Source organism: Morchella importuna, assembly GCF_003444635.1.
Source record: "Morchella importuna strain M04M26 chromosome Unknown Morimp01GS058, whole genome shotgun sequence".
Lineage (NCBI taxonomy): Eukaryota > Fungi > Ascomycota > Pezizomycetes > Pezizales > Morchellaceae > Morchella > Morchella importuna.
This window is the reverse complement of record NW_025763455.1, coordinates 97493-113811: the sequence shown is the minus strand read 5'-3', so window position 1 is coordinate 113811 and position 16319 is coordinate 97493. Positions and strand designations below refer to the sequence as shown.

Sequence of the window (16319 nt, the reverse complement as noted above, 5' to 3'; positions counted from 1 at the left end):
CCTCCCCCATATATCGCCCATCATGAGATTACGAACCGCTCCGACACTCTTGTCGCTGCTATTTACCCTTCTGCACACATGCTCGTCCACCCCAGTACCCTTCGCCAACCCTATACCAGCGCCCCAGTCAGGCTCACAATCCTGTAACTCGAACCAGGTTTCCTGTGGTTCAGATGCTAACCCTAGTCTCTGCTGTTCGTCTGCCCAGGTCTGCTGGTATGCAGGACAGTGTGGAACTCCTTCCCAAGTGGGGTGGAACTACCTCACCACAACGATCACTAGCGTCGGTGTTGTGACAACCGTATACTCTGCGTCTTTTGCCGGTGCCTCTGTGTCTGCTGCGCCCACGACAACATGGTCTTTGACCTACACCACCCCAGTTGCGAACCCGTCCGGATCCGGATCCTCGTCAAACTACATCTACACCTCAGGCGCATTCACTCCCCCAACACGACCCACCGAGTCTTCCAATGGCGGTGTCATTGGCGGTGATATCTCTGGATCCAAGATCATGGTTCCCTCCGTCACCGGAACAAACACCTTCATGGTTCCTGTAGCAACTGGAGATCTTGGATACGGTGGTGTAGTCGGTGGTAACTCTACCGGCGGGAGTGGATTGACCGGTGCGCAGATTGGTGGTATTGTTGGTGGTATCTTGGGTGCGCTTTTCCTGCTTGCATTGCTATTGCTTTGCTGCTGCTTGAAGAAGGGCGGTGGTGGCTTCGCTGGTTTGTTCGGTAACAAGCACAGGCACGAAACTGTCGCTATCGACGAATCCCACAGCAGCAACAGCCACGGCCACGGATATGGTAGCGCAGCCGCTGGCGCTGCCACTGGTGGCCTTCTCGGTGCATTGTGGGGCAGGAAGAAGACGACCACAACGACAACCACCACCACCCACCAGCAAGGACACCACTCTGCTTCCGGCGGTTACTCTGGCAGCCACGGAGCTATTGGTCACGGTTCATCCGGAGTGGTTCAACACAGTTATCACTCTAGCAGCGGTCAGCATGGCGGTCAACACGGAGGTCAACACGGTGGTGGTGGATTTGCGGCAATGATGGGTGCAGCTGCTGCGGGTCTGACATCAATCTTCATTACAAAGAAGACCCAAACCCACCATATGAGCGAGAAGCACTCCACAACCTCTTCAGATTCGTACGATTCCGAGTACATTTCTGAAACTGCCAGTCAGACTGGTAGCTCGACCAGCTCTACCTCATCAAGTAGCTCCAGCTCCAGCAGCAGCTCCAGCAGCAGCAGTTCTGGTTCGGGACACCCTGGAAACTCGCACCACGTTGGGGGCTCGCACCACGTTGGGGGCTCGCACCACCCCGGACACCACGCAGGGCACCATGTAGGACACCACCCCGGACATCGGTAGTGGACACTGAGAGCGAGTGAGGCGGCGGAACGACGTATGGGGATATGAAATGATTCAATTCGATTTGTATGATTTTTGATGATTTCTGTCTTTTTTCCTTCTTTTTCCTTATTGAGTGTGCCAAAGATGAAATGAGAGAATTTGTTATGTTTTCCTTGTTCCAATCATGATATCTTTGTTGCCCTTTTTTTTCTTATTATTCTGTCAACTTCTCATGGCATGCATGCTCGTGAGAGAATTAGGGTTAGTTGGAGGATGTAATGAATGACGATGTTGAGACTTGACGACTTGGAGTATCGGGTACTTTGTGAGCGAATGAACTGGGGATGAGACGACAATTGCAAGGAGTAGTAGGTGGGAGCGAGGGAGGGGGATATCGGTTTCCTTTTGTACGTGGAGTTTGCATTCCTTATGTATCGTTTGGAATTGTTTTTTTTTATCATTCTTGGAATGCGGACAAAAAATTTACTTGGTGGAATGTTGTTGTTATGTTACTTTCGAGACAGTGGGGCAGAAAGAGAAGGAGAAGGCGGAGAAGAAGAAGGAGGAGAAGAAGGAGAAGAGGGCCGTGGCGGCAGGATATATTTTTTTGTATGGGTTTGATGTCATTATCATGTAACTAGCTTCTTCCTCTTTTTTTTTTTCTTTCTTTTTTTTTTACTTACTCTGTCTCGTGGTCTTTACTGCTAAATCCTAAATACCTAAATACCTAGATCAATAAAGAATGGGGATTTGAAAAAGACAACAGTCTCGTTTTCGGGCATGAAGATGTAGCTTTTTTGTTATGAGATGTGTTGATATGTTGATGTTTAGAGCTCGCTCGCGTCCGTGTGGTCCGCCTCCCTACCTACGTCACGGCCCAGGCGCTACCGAAAGCTTGGCGGGCAACAACAACCACTGAGACCTCACTCGCTCCCTCCAAACCCTACACGATAATTTCCCTAGGCGCGCCTACGCTTCGGTCATGGAGAATCACTCACCATTTTTCGTACAGCAATATAATTCAATACTAGCAAAATCGTGGGCCACTCTTGCTCTACTTCTACTCTCCTGCCCTACATATGTTTACTTTTGACGCCGTATACGATCGTTACACCACCCGCACACTCGATCGCTCACGAGAGCATGACATGACGTGACATGCAAGTGCTATTACAACCACCAGCGGATGCTTCTCCGCACAACTGAACCCTATAACTGGTCGCCAAAAACATCACCCAACACCTAACCCACTGGCGTGCACGTGCCCGGGTACGTACTGTTACATGTAGATGGGGGCGGGGAGATTTGTCGTGGGTGTCTGCGTGGGGAGGGAGATTGGTGTCTGGTTGGGTGAGAAATAAGTGGTTTGTGTCACATCTGCATACGGCCTTGCGGGAGGGAGGGAGGGAGGGAGGGAAGGGGGACGAGGGATGAGGGGATGAGGGAGTGTTAGGCTAGATCATGGGTCATCACTCGCTCGGACTCTCCCACTTTGGCAAATATTTTTGTGGTTCTGATAATACCAGGTGCTGTGTATCACGTGGAGATGCTGCATATATGTACCTACATGATATCTCATACCTTTGAAAAAGGGTACAGGTTAAATGACCGGCGCGATTATTTTCGGGCCTAGAGATCTGAAAAGGACCGTGAGAACTCGGATCATTAGGGAGAAGGATATAAAGGACTGAAGGATCTGGGAGGGACTAGGGCGCTAGAATCGTCCTAGCGAAGGTCGCTGTTTATATGCATAGAACAGAGAATAGATTGCCGTGGCCGCGGGGCTCGGTGACAGATTTTTCAACTAGTGCTGCCAGTATTGAGAGGAAAGAATTCGAAATACATTTCTGTAGTGGTTCGGTGGGTTTGTTGGGAGGAGGGCTCGAAGGGGTGGATTTGGGCTTCTTTTCTACCGCTGTCTTGGGTGCATTCACACACTAGACTTGTTTGCTATTAGTGTTTTTCGATACTATCCACTGTCACCGCTCGGTATATGGCCTTGGATTTCCTTCGTTCTATCCGCGTAATATGCCACCTCCCGTTGCCTTTTTGATCTCGATCACTGTCGGGTTGGTGGCAGACACTAGGGCCACCACATGCCTAGCGTATATCTTGCATCATGCTACTATTTCAACCCTTGCTATGTTTGGTTTCAGTGATTGGTTGACCGAAAGCTAGAATGAGCCTTAAGTCCGAGGATAGCTGTAAATGTAAATATTTTTTGGATGGAGATATATGGAGTAGTTTTATGTGTACTATATTTATAATTATATTTTATCTATCAACACCCAGCTATAAACAAAGATTCCCCGCACATTAATTATTTCCACCTCTAAATGTCAACATCCAACGCCTTTCTATCCCCCCCATAAGAAATCAAGCTCTCATAAAGGGCCAGGTACACCCCACTCCCTATTGATGTCCATACAGTCCTCAACGCCCCTCCTCTAAACACTCCTCGCACGCCCTCCGTCTTCCACACGTCCTTAAACGTCTCCACGGCACCGATCCTCCTGCCCAAATTCCCAGCCGTTAACATCACCCTCGTCTTCACGACATCAATTGGCGTCGTCAGACACGCCGCGACACCACCAGATGCCATCGCAGCCAACCCAGTGACTTTCCCCGTCTCCCACAGGTCGCCTTTCGCGCTCCCTGAGCCTAGCAGCACCTTCAGCTCTTCGTATATTGGGAATTGGATCGCAATGAAGGGGAGGTTGCGGCCTGCGAGGAGGGTATACCCTCGCCAGAGATCTCGGGGATTCCGCCCGATTAATCGTAGCGCTTGGAGACTGGTACTGGTGCCTCCGCCGGAGAGGATTTGTGCGTTTTGTTTTATGACCTCGGCAGGCGTGGCGACGGCCGAGGCGATCATTTCTGCGATCGAGGAGCCGGCGCAATTTATTATGGGGCTCGGGAGCGAGGGTAATGCTTTCCGGAGCAGCTCTTTGCTCTTTTGGTAGGATGTGAAGAAGGCGGCCGCTGTAATTTATTAGTTGTCACTTTAGAATTGGTGTAATTAAAGGGGGTTTAGAGGTCCTACATGCTGGTAATGTTACTAGAACAATTGGCCCGATTCCCTAGATTGATATTCTTGTTAGTTACTGTACTCCATGTCAATCGAACGGCATGCGCACGGGCCGTACCTGGTACAATCCCTGAAGCCGTATCCGCTGGACTCCCGCCTGGGCCGCTCGACGATATTCGGGAGACTGAAGACGCGTCTTGATCGTGTCAAATGGGTAGAACATTAAGCAAGTAACAACACCCGCTACCGGGCCAGCCTAAAGATCCCCATTGTCAGTACTTCTGCATATATGTACTCAGCCGCCAGCTCGAGGTAACCTACAATGATGTTGACAGACATAGTTTTTGGTATATCGAAGAGCGAGAAATGAAGGGGAGATGAGTGGTGAGCATTGAAAGAAGTTTTCTGAGCCTTTTCTGGAGCTTTTATTCTGATCTTCAGGGCGGGTGGGTCGTTGAGATTTTTTTTCGAAGGTCTATGGGTTAGGTGTGAGGTCATTGCGCGGGAGTTTTTATCAGATTCTTATCTTATCGATAAGTAACGCCACCCATCATATGTGGAGAAACTATTTCGGGGGCTAAATGTTTCAAATCCGTAGTTCTGCCTATCCTCAAGACCTCAAGGTTAATAAGTGCTCATACAGAGGATTGAAGAGAGAGAGGGTCTTTACAATCACATATTCAAGCTCCAGCAAGATCTCACGATCCCCTATCTCAACCTCAAAAACCACCCCCCCCGGAAAACAATTCACACCCCGAAACATCCCCCACCGCTATCCTCAGCGAGTCCTAACTCTCTGCACCGCCACCTCAACCGCCACGTGTGACTATTCAACTCTAACCACAATCAAGCTGATAACCGCTCGCTTATCCAGGAACAAGCCGGTACCCGCAGCAGTGGTATCTGCCTAAGCTTTATCGAGTGAAGACCAGGTCCCTGGTGGAGATCTTTTCTGTTACCAGGGGCCAGATTGTTCTGGGGAAGGTTCTCTGCGTCTGGGGTTGTAATTGGCGGATTGAAAATCTTCTTCAAAGTGGTGAGTTCCTGATGAGGCATTGGTTTGGGTTGTGTACTGATGGGTACGAGACAACTGGCCTGGGATAAGACGAGATGTCTTAAGACCTCCGAGTGATGGTAAATGATGCAAATCGAGGGTGCTTCTTAATATTTGATGGCCGGTATCACAGCTCACCTAATAGGAATAGCATTAGTTATCTGCAATCAGCCGTTGCGTTTAAATACCATTTCCCGCCCACAACACACATGGGCGAGTGGCCAACCGGTTAACACTCGCCTTCCGGATACACCGAGTGGTTGTGCCAAGTTGTACCTATCGAAGGTCCATGGTTCAATTAAGCGGTGGGGGTTGTAGCCATGGGGGCTGCCATCAATGCAACCTTTTGCAAAACTTGACCCTGATGAAAAGTATAGTGAATGGAGATGGGGGGAACATTCAATTGAAACGTATGCTTAGTGCGGTTTTTCTTTTTTACGGGTGCCCTTAGACTACGGCAAAAGACACCACGAAAAGAGACGTTTCTCGGCCCTACGTTCTTGCGTACATGTACACCTGCCATCTAACGTCATCTTCCATTACTGTACTCGATCAAGGGCTTCACCAGACTTCATCTAATCAATAATTTGGCAAGTCATAACATTATATCAATTAAGCTCATTATTATCTAAAAAAATAATCTATCATTCATAATCCATCACCTTTGTTTCTTCTCCTAAACCTTCGCAAGTCTCCACCATCTACTGCCTTTCCTCTCACCATCTTCCTCCCCCTCCAACTTCTGGTCCTGTTTCGTGAGGGCCCATACCCGCAGTGCATACATGCACCCTGCTGCACCAATGTACAAAACTCCCGAGAAAATCTGCGGATATAGGTATGCATTATATTCCCCTGGACGGCGGAGGTAGAGGGCGATTGGCTCCGAAACTACAGAAGGATATTGACGTTAGTGTGTTCTAATAGGAGACAGAAAAGAAGGACTTACATGTTGTGGGTAGAACTATGGAGAGCCATACTAGGGATAATGCACTCGGAAGCTCCTTGATGCCCACCACCTCAACAGTGACGGGCGATATTGTCTACAACAACACAAGGTCTCAACATCTTACACAGCAGCTAGGTGGAATACTTATGCATGTTACTCACCGTCCAAAACGTTCCACAAACAGCTCCATTGACCAGACTGAACAGTATGGCAACCCCAAAGCTCCTCGCCCAGATCCAGATGAAGAAGCAGCTCAGCCCACTCACCAGCGTCATCACCCCACTTATATTGATCCTGCCGTACCGATCGCTCCCGATGCCTACTAGGGGCCTGCCAAACGCCATCCCCAGGTTGAGCATGGCGGTTAATATGCTCCCCTGCTGCTTCGACATGCCCACGCTCGCCGCATAGTCCGGCAGCGAGAACAGAATCACTATATATCCAAGCATCGAGAGGAACCCCCACCCCATCACCAGCTGGAACTCAAGCCTTTTCAACAGCCTCCAGTCAAACGCCTTCTGGTTCGGATTAATAATCTTATTCCTATCCTTTATCAGCAGCGTACAGACCGTGTTTGTGACAAACACACAGATAGCAACGATCCTAAACGCCCATTCCACCCCCATCGTCTCGATGATCTTCTGGATGCTCAGCGAAAACACCAGCCCGCCAATGCCGCTCCCCGCAGACGTGATTCCGTTCGCCAGGCTCCGCTTCTTGCTGAACCACTGCGATATTGTCCCGACAGACGAGGTGAACAGGAAACCGAGGCCCCAGCCAAATAGCACGCCCTGCGTGAGGAAGAGATGCCAGATTACCGTAGAGAAGGAGGCGAGGATCAGGGAGCCGGTTTGAAGGATTATCCCAACGGCCATGCCTGTCCGGGTTGATGTCTGGCGGAGGAGCAGGGTGACGACGGGCGCAATGAACATTGATTGGGATACCGAGAGACCGCCGATGAAGGCATATTGGAGTGGGGTGGCATTCGGGTATTTGTTGGATGAAAGATAATGGGCAAGGTACACCCCGTATGACTGCACACTAATTAGCTATTGATGGAATTTGTAGAAGAGGGAGAGGGGTGGCGAACGCTGTTTACACCCCAAGTCATGGCGTTGACCATAAAACAACAACCGACGACGACCCAGCCATATCCTCCGTCAGGGGGGACATCGACAAAGCTGACTTCAGTAACGGTCTTTTGCAATTCCTTGTTGTCATTGACTTCTGCCTGTCCGACGACATTATCATCGCTGACCGGAGCTGGGGCCGGTTTCTCGTCCATATTGTTAATTCCTTTTTTAATGTGCACCAACGGATATTTCTCTTTTTTTTTGTGTATGTGTGTGTGTGTGTGTGGAGTTGCGATTAATTGGGAACTCAATTGACGTCAAAAGTATCTCACGATTTTGCACTCGAGACTACCCATGGGGAACAACACCGAGGAGCTGCAAATATTTAAAGGGAGTCAAAACAAGCAGAAAGAAAGAAAAAAAAAAAAATCGTCGACTCCTAAGCTACCTGTACTACATACCCTGTCCAAGTAAAGATGCTTGCATAACTCTAAAGCTGCATGGGATGGGCTTAGCCGAGTAACCGGTAGTCACTGACCGGTAGAGTAGTGGGGGGGGGGGGGGGGGGGGGGAAGCATGAAAGTGGGTCCTTGCTGACAAATAGCTACGGAACTAGCAGGTGGGGGTGGGTTCGAGTGATTGCGTATGAGGGAGGAATATCGTGGCACGGACGAAGGCTGGGAAGTACGCACCTCATGGGGATAACGAGTCCGGTGGTGATATAGATACCTACATATAGACGCGTGTTTGTCTACTTGTGACCTGCGCTCTGGTAGTAACATGCACCCCAGGATCACTCTAGCGCACGACCCCGATGAAGCACTCACTCACTACTCTCAACATCACAGCTTGGTTCTCTTAGCTTGGCGTCCTCGAGCCCATCACTTTTCGCTCCAAAGAGGAAAGGATTATATGACTTGAATTTATAAGTTCGTATAAGATCGTTTCTAGACCCAAATAAAGAAGAAAAAAAAACTAGCAAATCTAACAATACAGGCAGGGCCAGTGTGTAATAGTCAGACACTAAAAGAAAAAAGGAATTTACGGAACCGAGTGACACACCATGAATCTACCGCTAATATATATATGTTACAATTAAGCTATAAGAGTAAACAACACTACAAGCAGAAAGAAAAGGATATATTCCGTACCAACGCCCAAGAAGCTTTTTTTTTTTTTAAAGATCCCACAGAGAGAGAGAGAGAGAGAGGTCTAGCAGTCCTCCTCCCAGGAATTTAACGTCTCTGCTCAGGACAGCCCGCCCAGCGCCCTCACAATGCCCATCGCCGCCGCCGCCGCCACCCCGCCCACAAGCACCATCTCAACACCCCCCCTCACGATACTCCCCCAATTCTTCTTCTTCCCCTCCTCCGCTGCATCCACCAGCACCGTCTTCCCACCCCCAAACACAAACAAGCACACCACCATCACAATCACACTCCACCGCAGCCCCACCAACACATCCCCCCTCCCCACAAACACATACGGCACCAACGGCACAAACCCACCAAAAAAATACCCCGCCGCGATCGTCGCCGCGCTCGACACAGGCGTCCTCCCCCCAACCTCCTCCTTCTCCACCGCGGGCAGATTATAGTGAAACTGCATCACAAAGCGCACCAGCGCCTCCTCCTCGCCCGCCAGCAAGCCCTCCACCACGCCCTCCAGCGCGCCCTCGGCAACCCCGTATGGCCGGAACACGCCCGTTAGCAGCGGCCGCACGGCGTCAGGGTTGGTGCGCACGAGCGTGCGCGTGGCGGCGAGCGTGTTGGTGTGGAAGGCGGCTTCGCCGCGGCCGGCGAGCCAGCCGCCGAGGCCCATGGAGATGCTGCCGGCGATGAGCTCGGCGAGGCCGCCGTAGAGGACCACGGTCGTGTCGTTGAAGGCGGAGAGGCCGGCGGTGAGCGCGAAGGGGACGGTGAGGCCGTCGGAGAGGCCGATGGTTAGGTCGGAGAGGACGCGGGGGTCGATGTAGGGTTTTTTGGACGGGGTGGAGGAAGAGGTGGAGGTGCTGGTGTTTGGGGGTGAGGAGAAGGATTTCTGGGAGGTGCGGCGCGGGCAGGAGGGTTGGCGGCAGGGTGAGTTGGTGGTGGTGTCGCGGGTGCTGCTGCCGTAGTGTTTGGGGAGGTCTGTGGTGGGGAGGAGGGGGGGTGTTTCGTGGTGGTGGGAGGGCTTTTGGGAGGGGAGGAGGAGGTTCTTGAGGTAGACGAGGACCATATTGGGCTGCAATTGGTATGTTGTTGTTGTTTTTCTTTCCTTCTTTCTACCGCGGGGATTATAGATGGCTCGATATTCAGGTGGCAATTAATTGGGGTTTGTAGGGTTTTATAGGGCGGGTGGTTAACAGGTGATTATATAGGTAGTAGTCGGACAGACAATGACAATGCAAGCTGAGTATCGTGACTCTAGTCTGGATATTCAATTCGATCTCAGGGAAAGGCGCTGGGAGGTTTTATAGAGGGGGCAATTGAGTATTAAAGACCAGCCCCTACCTACATAATATTGCACCTTAGTACAAGTACATACCCTTACCTACAACTCTACATACAAGAAAAGCTGCCCTTTCCTGTTCTTTATTAGACAGCCCCCTACGTCAGTGCCAAGTGAGGCTCTCCCCCACCGGCCAATCACAGGCCAGGTATTAGACATCCATCCATCCATGCAGACAACCGCAACGGGGGTTCTGCACGCGACAGATCCTGGCAGCGCAGGTGAGGTAAGGAGGGAGAGCTTGGAGCTCAATCACGAGTTGGCATATCACAATAACGATAACGACGAGAGATGACGATAGACAGATAGATGGTAGATGGCAGATGAACCAGATGAGGTGGAGTGATTGATTACTTGCAATTGAGTGAGTGAGTCGGGAGTAACAGAAACAACAAAACAGCCACCACCCACAGCCAACTAACTACAACTGTAATCCCTGCCAGAAACCACCAAGCTCTCACAAACCGAGCTCTCTCACAAAATTATTGGAGCTCCCCTCCTAAGCTCCCCCCTCCCGCTTCGCATACTCCTCCTCCATCCTCTCCTCATACAGCCTGTCCGCCTCCTCCCTCTCCTCCTTCGTCCGCTCCCTGCCGGAGCTCGCCGCGCTCATCGCCGTGCCTGAGCTTGAGGCGGTCAGCGCTTGCTGGTGGTGTTCTTCGGACGCGCTTGATCTGCGGCGCTCGGAGAGGTTGCTGCCGCTTGTGAGGGGCGTGGAGGTCACGGTGGGGTTGGGGGGCGAGGTTTGCGTCTCGGCGGTGTTGGGCTTCTCGCTGGTGGTGAAGAGGGGGATGGGCATTTTGTGTGTGTGGGGGGGGGGGGGTGTTTGTGTTTGTGTTTGTAGAGGTGGGTTATGTAGAGTAGGTAGGTAGGTATGAATGTAGGTGAGTTATACAGCACTGTGGTGTGTAGGAAGTGAGGGTTTGTTTGCTTCGTTTGTGTGTTCGTTTGTTCGTTTGAAACATACAACGAGGCAAGTCCACAGGTCAAAGAGGCCTGAGAACCGCGGCGGGAGTTGTTTGGTGTTTATATCTGCAATCTTAAGCTTCCATCATTAATTTCGGGGTGGCGAATCGTGGAAAGGCCAGAGTAGAGTAGAGTAGGTACGTCATGTGTGGCGGCGGCACCTGTGCTGCGCCACACTTGGCTTTCATGAGTCGGAGGGTAAGTGTTTTGGGGGGGGGGGGGGTTGAGGGAATATTCTACCTGTTAGTTGGGGTTCTGGGTTGATCTTGGTGGCCAACCGCCGAGGTTTGGTGGTAGGACCTGTGGAGGTGGAAGGTGGTGTGCATGTGGGAGTGGCATAGTGCGGGTTTGAGGCGGCGAGTGATGGGTCGTGACTGTTGAGAGTGCTGCTGCTGCGCGCCCCTAGAATACGTAGCTTGGTGTCTATTCCAATATAATACTAGTAGGGCTGGATGTTTCTATGCCTACGGTATACTATACTAGCAAATATTCAAAGCATTTTAATCCCGCGACTCTTTGCTCTAGTTAATATAACACGATGTCACAAATAGCCCACATGGGCTGCAGGAAGATATTGATACAAGTCACAACGCTTCAGATCAGCGAGGTCTAGAGTAGTGGCGGTATCGATAACCAGCGTGGCGATATAGTGAAACCGTCAATACCAATAGTATTTAACACCGTCACCTACCGCATTAATTCGTTCGAACGGCCGGTCACACAAGACGTTGAAATTCCCGTATTTGGTTATTTGTCTTGAATACGCCCCCTAATCTTCCCTCATATTAGCTTGAAAAGGCAACTTCGACGTCTTGTGTGACCGGCCGTTCGAACGAATTAATGCGGTAGCGACATAAACCCTAAAGGACACTGTAGCGGAAGGGATATCCTTATCCACACAACATACCGCTAAATCTCGAGTTATTCGGGGGGTTGCCAAGGCAAAAAGCTGAGGATCTTCACCTTTAGAGGCAGAGATCTTCAATAAAACAGCCCTCTTCTGCAGGATCTAAACTAAATGTAGTTTAGCAGCTGAGCTTGGCAACCCCCCGAATAACTCGAGATTTAGCGGTACCAGTACACGATGACCTAGGCCCCATTTTAGGTGTGTGATATAACGAGATTACATGACGCTAACGGGAGTGCAGCTCAATGGCGCAAAAGGTGGCGGTGTGATTAGTAAGCGGTGTCAATGATTGATCCTAAATCGTGGTTAAGTAGCAGGAACAGAACATATTATTAATCGTGAGTGAGACTTTGTGATTAAGACTTGAGACAGAAGGAGGCACCCGAGCGGGTTGGGGTCATGTGGGATGTGTCAAGATTTATATGCCGAGTAAAGTAATGGACAACGTTTCTGATTACGGTCGAGCGCAGTGAATATAAATACGTTGCAAAAAAGGTTATTCATTGAGATTCAGTGCTAATACCAGACATTGTACCAACGCCCCTTCATTTATGTATTACCAGGTATAGAACATAAGGAAAAATAACGACTAACAAATGTAAAGCATCTCATCGCCCCTTACAAACCCCAATCGAACCCGAAATCGGGGGCAAAGAACAAATTTCTCCTCCTCCACTCCTTCTCACCCTCAAGCTGCTCCGTCTCATCTGCCGCATCCTCACCATCTACAACAGCCCTATCACCCCTCCTGCAGAACTCCTCCAAAAATCCCGCGCCCTTGATCTTTTCCTCGCCATTCGCCAGGAGATGCTCCACCTTGAAGCTTGCCTTCCTCCCTGCAACCCATTCGCCCACCCGGCCTTCTCGAAGCTCTTTCACAAGCTTGGGTATTTCCTTGTCAGGATCTACATTCTCAGCAGGGCTCTTCCACTGGTTTGCCGTCCTTGGCGCCGTCCCTAGAGCCTCCTCCGCGTTGCGGACAACCTTCGAGATAGTCCTGATATTGGGCGTCGCGACCTCACGGAAGAAGTCATATTTTGGATTATCGCGCAGGTCGAAGACGGTCTTTGTCTGCCTCAACAGCTGCTTCATCGCAAAATCAACCTCATGGTACTCGCCGGCTACCTTTGCAGCTGCGGAATGAGATGAAAGCACAGGATACGGTGCCCCAGCAGGTTTAGGAATTATCATGGAGCCAAGGACAGCTGCTCGAATCTCGCTGGACCATTCTCCTTGCAATCCGGAGACGAGATCTAATAGTTCTCGCGCCATCTTTGTGGATCGAATTGAAGTGAGGCCCTGGAAGGCGGTCGCGATCCAGGCAAGGATGTGCAAGAGGTTGTCTGTTGATGCCGCGGCGGTGCATTCCAGGAGAGAGAAGTACACAATTGAATGCTGCATCAGTAACATGTGGTTTTCGAAGACTTCGTCTCGATTCGTCGCTTCTGTGACGGCTTGGTAGGCCTTTACGGTCTCGGAGTCGAGGTAGGTCTCGTAGACCTTCGTGATTATGTCGAGAACTTCCTGTTTTGTCTTTGGTCCTGATTCACGTATCTTTGTCACGCTCAAAATCGAATCGATCAGATGTGACTCGAGAGAGTGAAGTAGAAGCCCCTCCGCATATTGCCCCGTAACTGAAAACCCAAAAATGAGAAATTTGCGGTTCATGATCTGCATGTGATGACAGAGACTTGTCAAATCTTTATCGTTCGGTTTTCCATAGTGCTGCTTCAATAGCTCAAGGAGGAATGATTGTCTTATATCAAACAGTTGGAGCACCGGGTGTATGTTGTGTAATACCGAGTCTGGGGGTGCTGCATGGCGTGCGGATTTTAATCCTTGTATCGTTTCAAGATTTCCAGCCCAGATCCAGAGGCGGTCACCGGCATTGGGGCCTTTCAGATGTTTAGTCTCGAAACCAAGGTATTCTGAGACCAATTCCAGTACAGCCATTTGCTCTTCGGGCTTTTTGGGGTTAACGCGTTTCATGCTCGGCATTGGAAATAGGTCCTCCTCCGATACCTGCGAAACTGGGTCTTTGATATCTAGCTCGATATCTGGGGGGGCGGTAGGGTTAAGGGCCGGTTCACACACTTCATCTTCTGTAATGATTTCTCCAACTTTCGGCCACATCCGCTTCATTGCGCGCCAAACACTGCGCCTTGCCTGATTTTTCCAATATACCTTTCCCTCCTCGTCTGTAAGCAAGATTCTTGTTCCATTATTCGCAGACCCTGTAGCCCCGGGGTTAGCGTTGCCCGGCCAGGTAGGCCCCGAAGCGCTTGGAGTAGCAGGTGTATAGTAAAAGTCGCCGTTTGGAGCTGGTGTAGGTGCATCATACCCTGGGGTTGTACTGTATGCAGAATTTGAAAATGGATAGCCGTAGAACGCCGCCACACCGGAGTTAGAACCTGCGCTATTACTCCCGAACGAAGGTGGATCTTTTGCAACCGGAACAACAGGTGTGAGGACGGTTGGAAAGTATTTCTCTTTGCGATATAAGGAGGAGGTTTTTATCATCCCTTTGGTCAGAACAGGAGTCTCCACGGGAAGTCTTATAATAAATGGAATCGTCGCACACGGCGCAAAGTTATCGGCCCGGAGATGATCCTTAGGGGAGGGATGGTAGGTAGCCTGAGATATTATAAAAGGTCTCTTCCCATGTAAAGGATCCGGATTAGATTGTGCTGGCTCCAAGACAATGGCTTCCGCAGTGAGAAGGGATTTGCGTTTTGTAGATCTTGGGTTGGTCCTTGGAGCGCCAGGTCCCCTGACCTGTGTTTGATCCGATCCACCCAACTCTGCACGTAATTTCTTTTTTGTATCGTCTCCGATCACACGAAGTACTGTTGATGGATTAGTATCGGCATATCCGCAACCCTAACCCTCGCTTCGCAGGGCACAAACCGTTATCACCGATGACTTTTCCCTCGCTGCCTACGCCTAATGTCCGCAGCGAGTTCAGTGGCCCCTTTCGAACACCCTGGGCATACAGATAGAGCCCAAGCCATTTCTGAAACTTGTTCCTGACCTGTGAACTTGCGAGTAATAGCAGCATTATCGTAACCGTCAGGGGCGGGTTCGCGGATGATACACCCACGGCCCCAGGCCCAGATTCCATCTTCCGCCGTTTTGAAGCTGGCTGTTGTGGCTGCTCGTCGTTCGGTGGTGGTGCAACTTTCACCTCGACTCGCTCACGGTCGGATGAAGACAGGGTTTCCAGAAGACGCCATAGTAATGGTGCCTTGCGCTCGCATTGCCGCTGCACCTTAACCAAATCGAAGTTCTCGAGGCCCTCCTTGAGGATTTCCCCAGTCGTGCGTCCGCGGGATTCGGTAGAGTTGGCGCGGACATCAACGTTGATCTATATGCACGGAAATTTCTTAGAAATGACGATTCGCAGTATGTGGGTAGTGGCAGCAAATGGTAACAGCGAATAAAACACAGTGGAAGGGTGCAGGGGAGGAAAAGGGCGGAATAATGGGATGAGGAACTAACACCACCCTTAACGAGTCCGAGGTCGAATTCGTCCTTGAACACACCGCCAGCCCACGCTACAGCGATCTCATCTCCGCCATTCTCGCGTGCGCGCTTGGACGCCATGAAGATTTCGAGGAGTGATTTGATACCGCCATGGGTGTAGAATAGGCTTACGCGCCGGCGGACTGCGGGGTCTTCGCTTGTGAACAGATGCACGAGAAAGTCGGATATGGAGGTGAAGCCCAAGGGCTTCAGTGAGTCCAAGACTGAGAGTAAACGAAGTGGCTCAGGTGATTGCGCTGTCAATGGTACAACAGGTGGGGGACCTTGAGCTAGAAGTGGGGGTCCGGGTGGCGGCGGAGGATGTACAGGAGGGGCACTGAGAGGAATATAATATGGCTGCTCCTGCTGCTGTTGGAGTTGAATATGGTGTAGCTGTTGAGTAACATGTTGCTGCTGCGCTATATGTTGCTGGTGCTGCTGGTGCTGCTGGTGCTGCTGGTGCTGCTGATGCTGCTGATGCTGCTGGTGGAGGAGTACCTGCTGACGTTGCTGCTGCTGCTGTTGCTGTTGGGAAGGGTCTGGAGGCTGAGACTGTGGGGCCCCTTCGAACTGCTCTCGACGGCGGCGAGACATATCTGTGACTTGAACTTCTCACTTCTCCTCTGAATATTGAGCGTTTCCAGCAATTAGTATAGACAGTGAGGTAGCCTTTGGGAGACGCGTTGTTGACGTTGGAGGGGAAAGAATTGTTTATCTCTAGATATATATGGAATGACTTTCGGTCCAGACCCTCCAACACAGACACAAGCTCCCACAAAATGTACTCAGATATCCTTGGTCCCATTGGTACTCTCTTAAATATCTTTCCCTCGCTTTCCTGCGATTAATCTAGGATTTTCTGCAGGCCACTGTTCATTCGAGAAGGTGGTATCACGAGATCCGATCCGATAAGATACCGCTTTAATCCCTGTACATGTGATGATATTACAAGTATCATGTAGGTACA

General features: G+C 50.6%; 6 protein-coding genes across 6 annotated transcripts; 1 reads left to right on the top strand and 5 right to left on the bottom strand.

Moving 5' to 3' along the window:
- Positions 1 to 22: 22 nt before the first annotated feature.
- LAJ45_11165 (uncharacterized protein) lies at positions 23 to 1384 on the top strand (the record flags this gene model as incomplete). Its single annotated transcript, XM_046120675.1, has 1 exon — positions 23 to 1384. The coding sequence occupies one exon, from the start codon at positions 23 to 25 to the stop codon at positions 1382 to 1384; it is 1362 nt and encodes a 453-aa protein (XP_045966132.1).
- Positions 1385 to 3698: 2314 nt separating this feature from the next.
- LAJ45_11164 (uncharacterized protein) lies at positions 3699 to 4733 on the bottom strand (the record flags this gene model as incomplete). The annotated part of the gene is made up of 4 exons (XM_046120674.1): positions 3699 to 4348; positions 4410 to 4446; positions 4513 to 4650; positions 4716 to 4733. The coding sequence occupies 4 exons, from the start codon at positions 4731 to 4733 to the stop codon at positions 3699 to 3701; spliced, it is 843 nt and encodes a 280-aa protein (XP_045966131.1).
- A 1391-nt stretch (positions 4734 to 6124) lies between these two features.
- LAJ45_11163 (uncharacterized protein) lies at positions 6125 to 7679 on the bottom strand (the record flags this gene model as incomplete). The annotated part of the gene is made up of 4 exons (XM_046120673.1): positions 6125 to 6336; positions 6395 to 6488; positions 6556 to 7428; positions 7485 to 7679. The coding sequence occupies 4 exons, from the start codon at positions 7677 to 7679 to the stop codon at positions 6125 to 6127; spliced, it is 1374 nt and encodes a 457-aa protein (XP_045966130.1).
- A 1036-nt stretch (positions 7680 to 8715) lies between these two features.
- Positions 8716 to 9684, bottom strand: LAJ45_11162 (uncharacterized protein; the record flags this gene model as incomplete). Its single annotated transcript, XM_046120672.1, has 1 exon — positions 8716 to 9684. The coding sequence occupies one exon, from the start codon at positions 9682 to 9684 to the stop codon at positions 8716 to 8718; it is 969 nt and encodes a 322-aa protein (XP_045966129.1).
- A 772-nt stretch (positions 9685 to 10456) lies between these two features.
- On the bottom strand, positions 10457 to 10756 carry LAJ45_11161 (uncharacterized protein; the record flags this gene model as incomplete). Its single annotated transcript, XM_046120671.1, has 1 exon — positions 10457 to 10756. The coding sequence occupies one exon, from the start codon at positions 10754 to 10756 to the stop codon at positions 10457 to 10459; it is 300 nt and encodes a 99-aa protein (XP_045966128.1).
- Positions 10757 to 12448: 1692 nt separating this feature from the next.
- On the bottom strand, positions 12449 to 15946 carry LAJ45_11160 (uncharacterized protein; the record flags this gene model as incomplete). Its single annotated transcript, XM_046120670.1, has 3 exons — positions 12449 to 14676; positions 14738 to 15194; positions 15329 to 15946. 3 exons carry the CDS (start codon positions 15944 to 15946, stop codon positions 12449 to 12451), a joined length of 3303 nt encoding a protein of 1100 aa, XP_045966127.1.
- Positions 15947 to 16319: the final 373 nt, after the last annotated feature.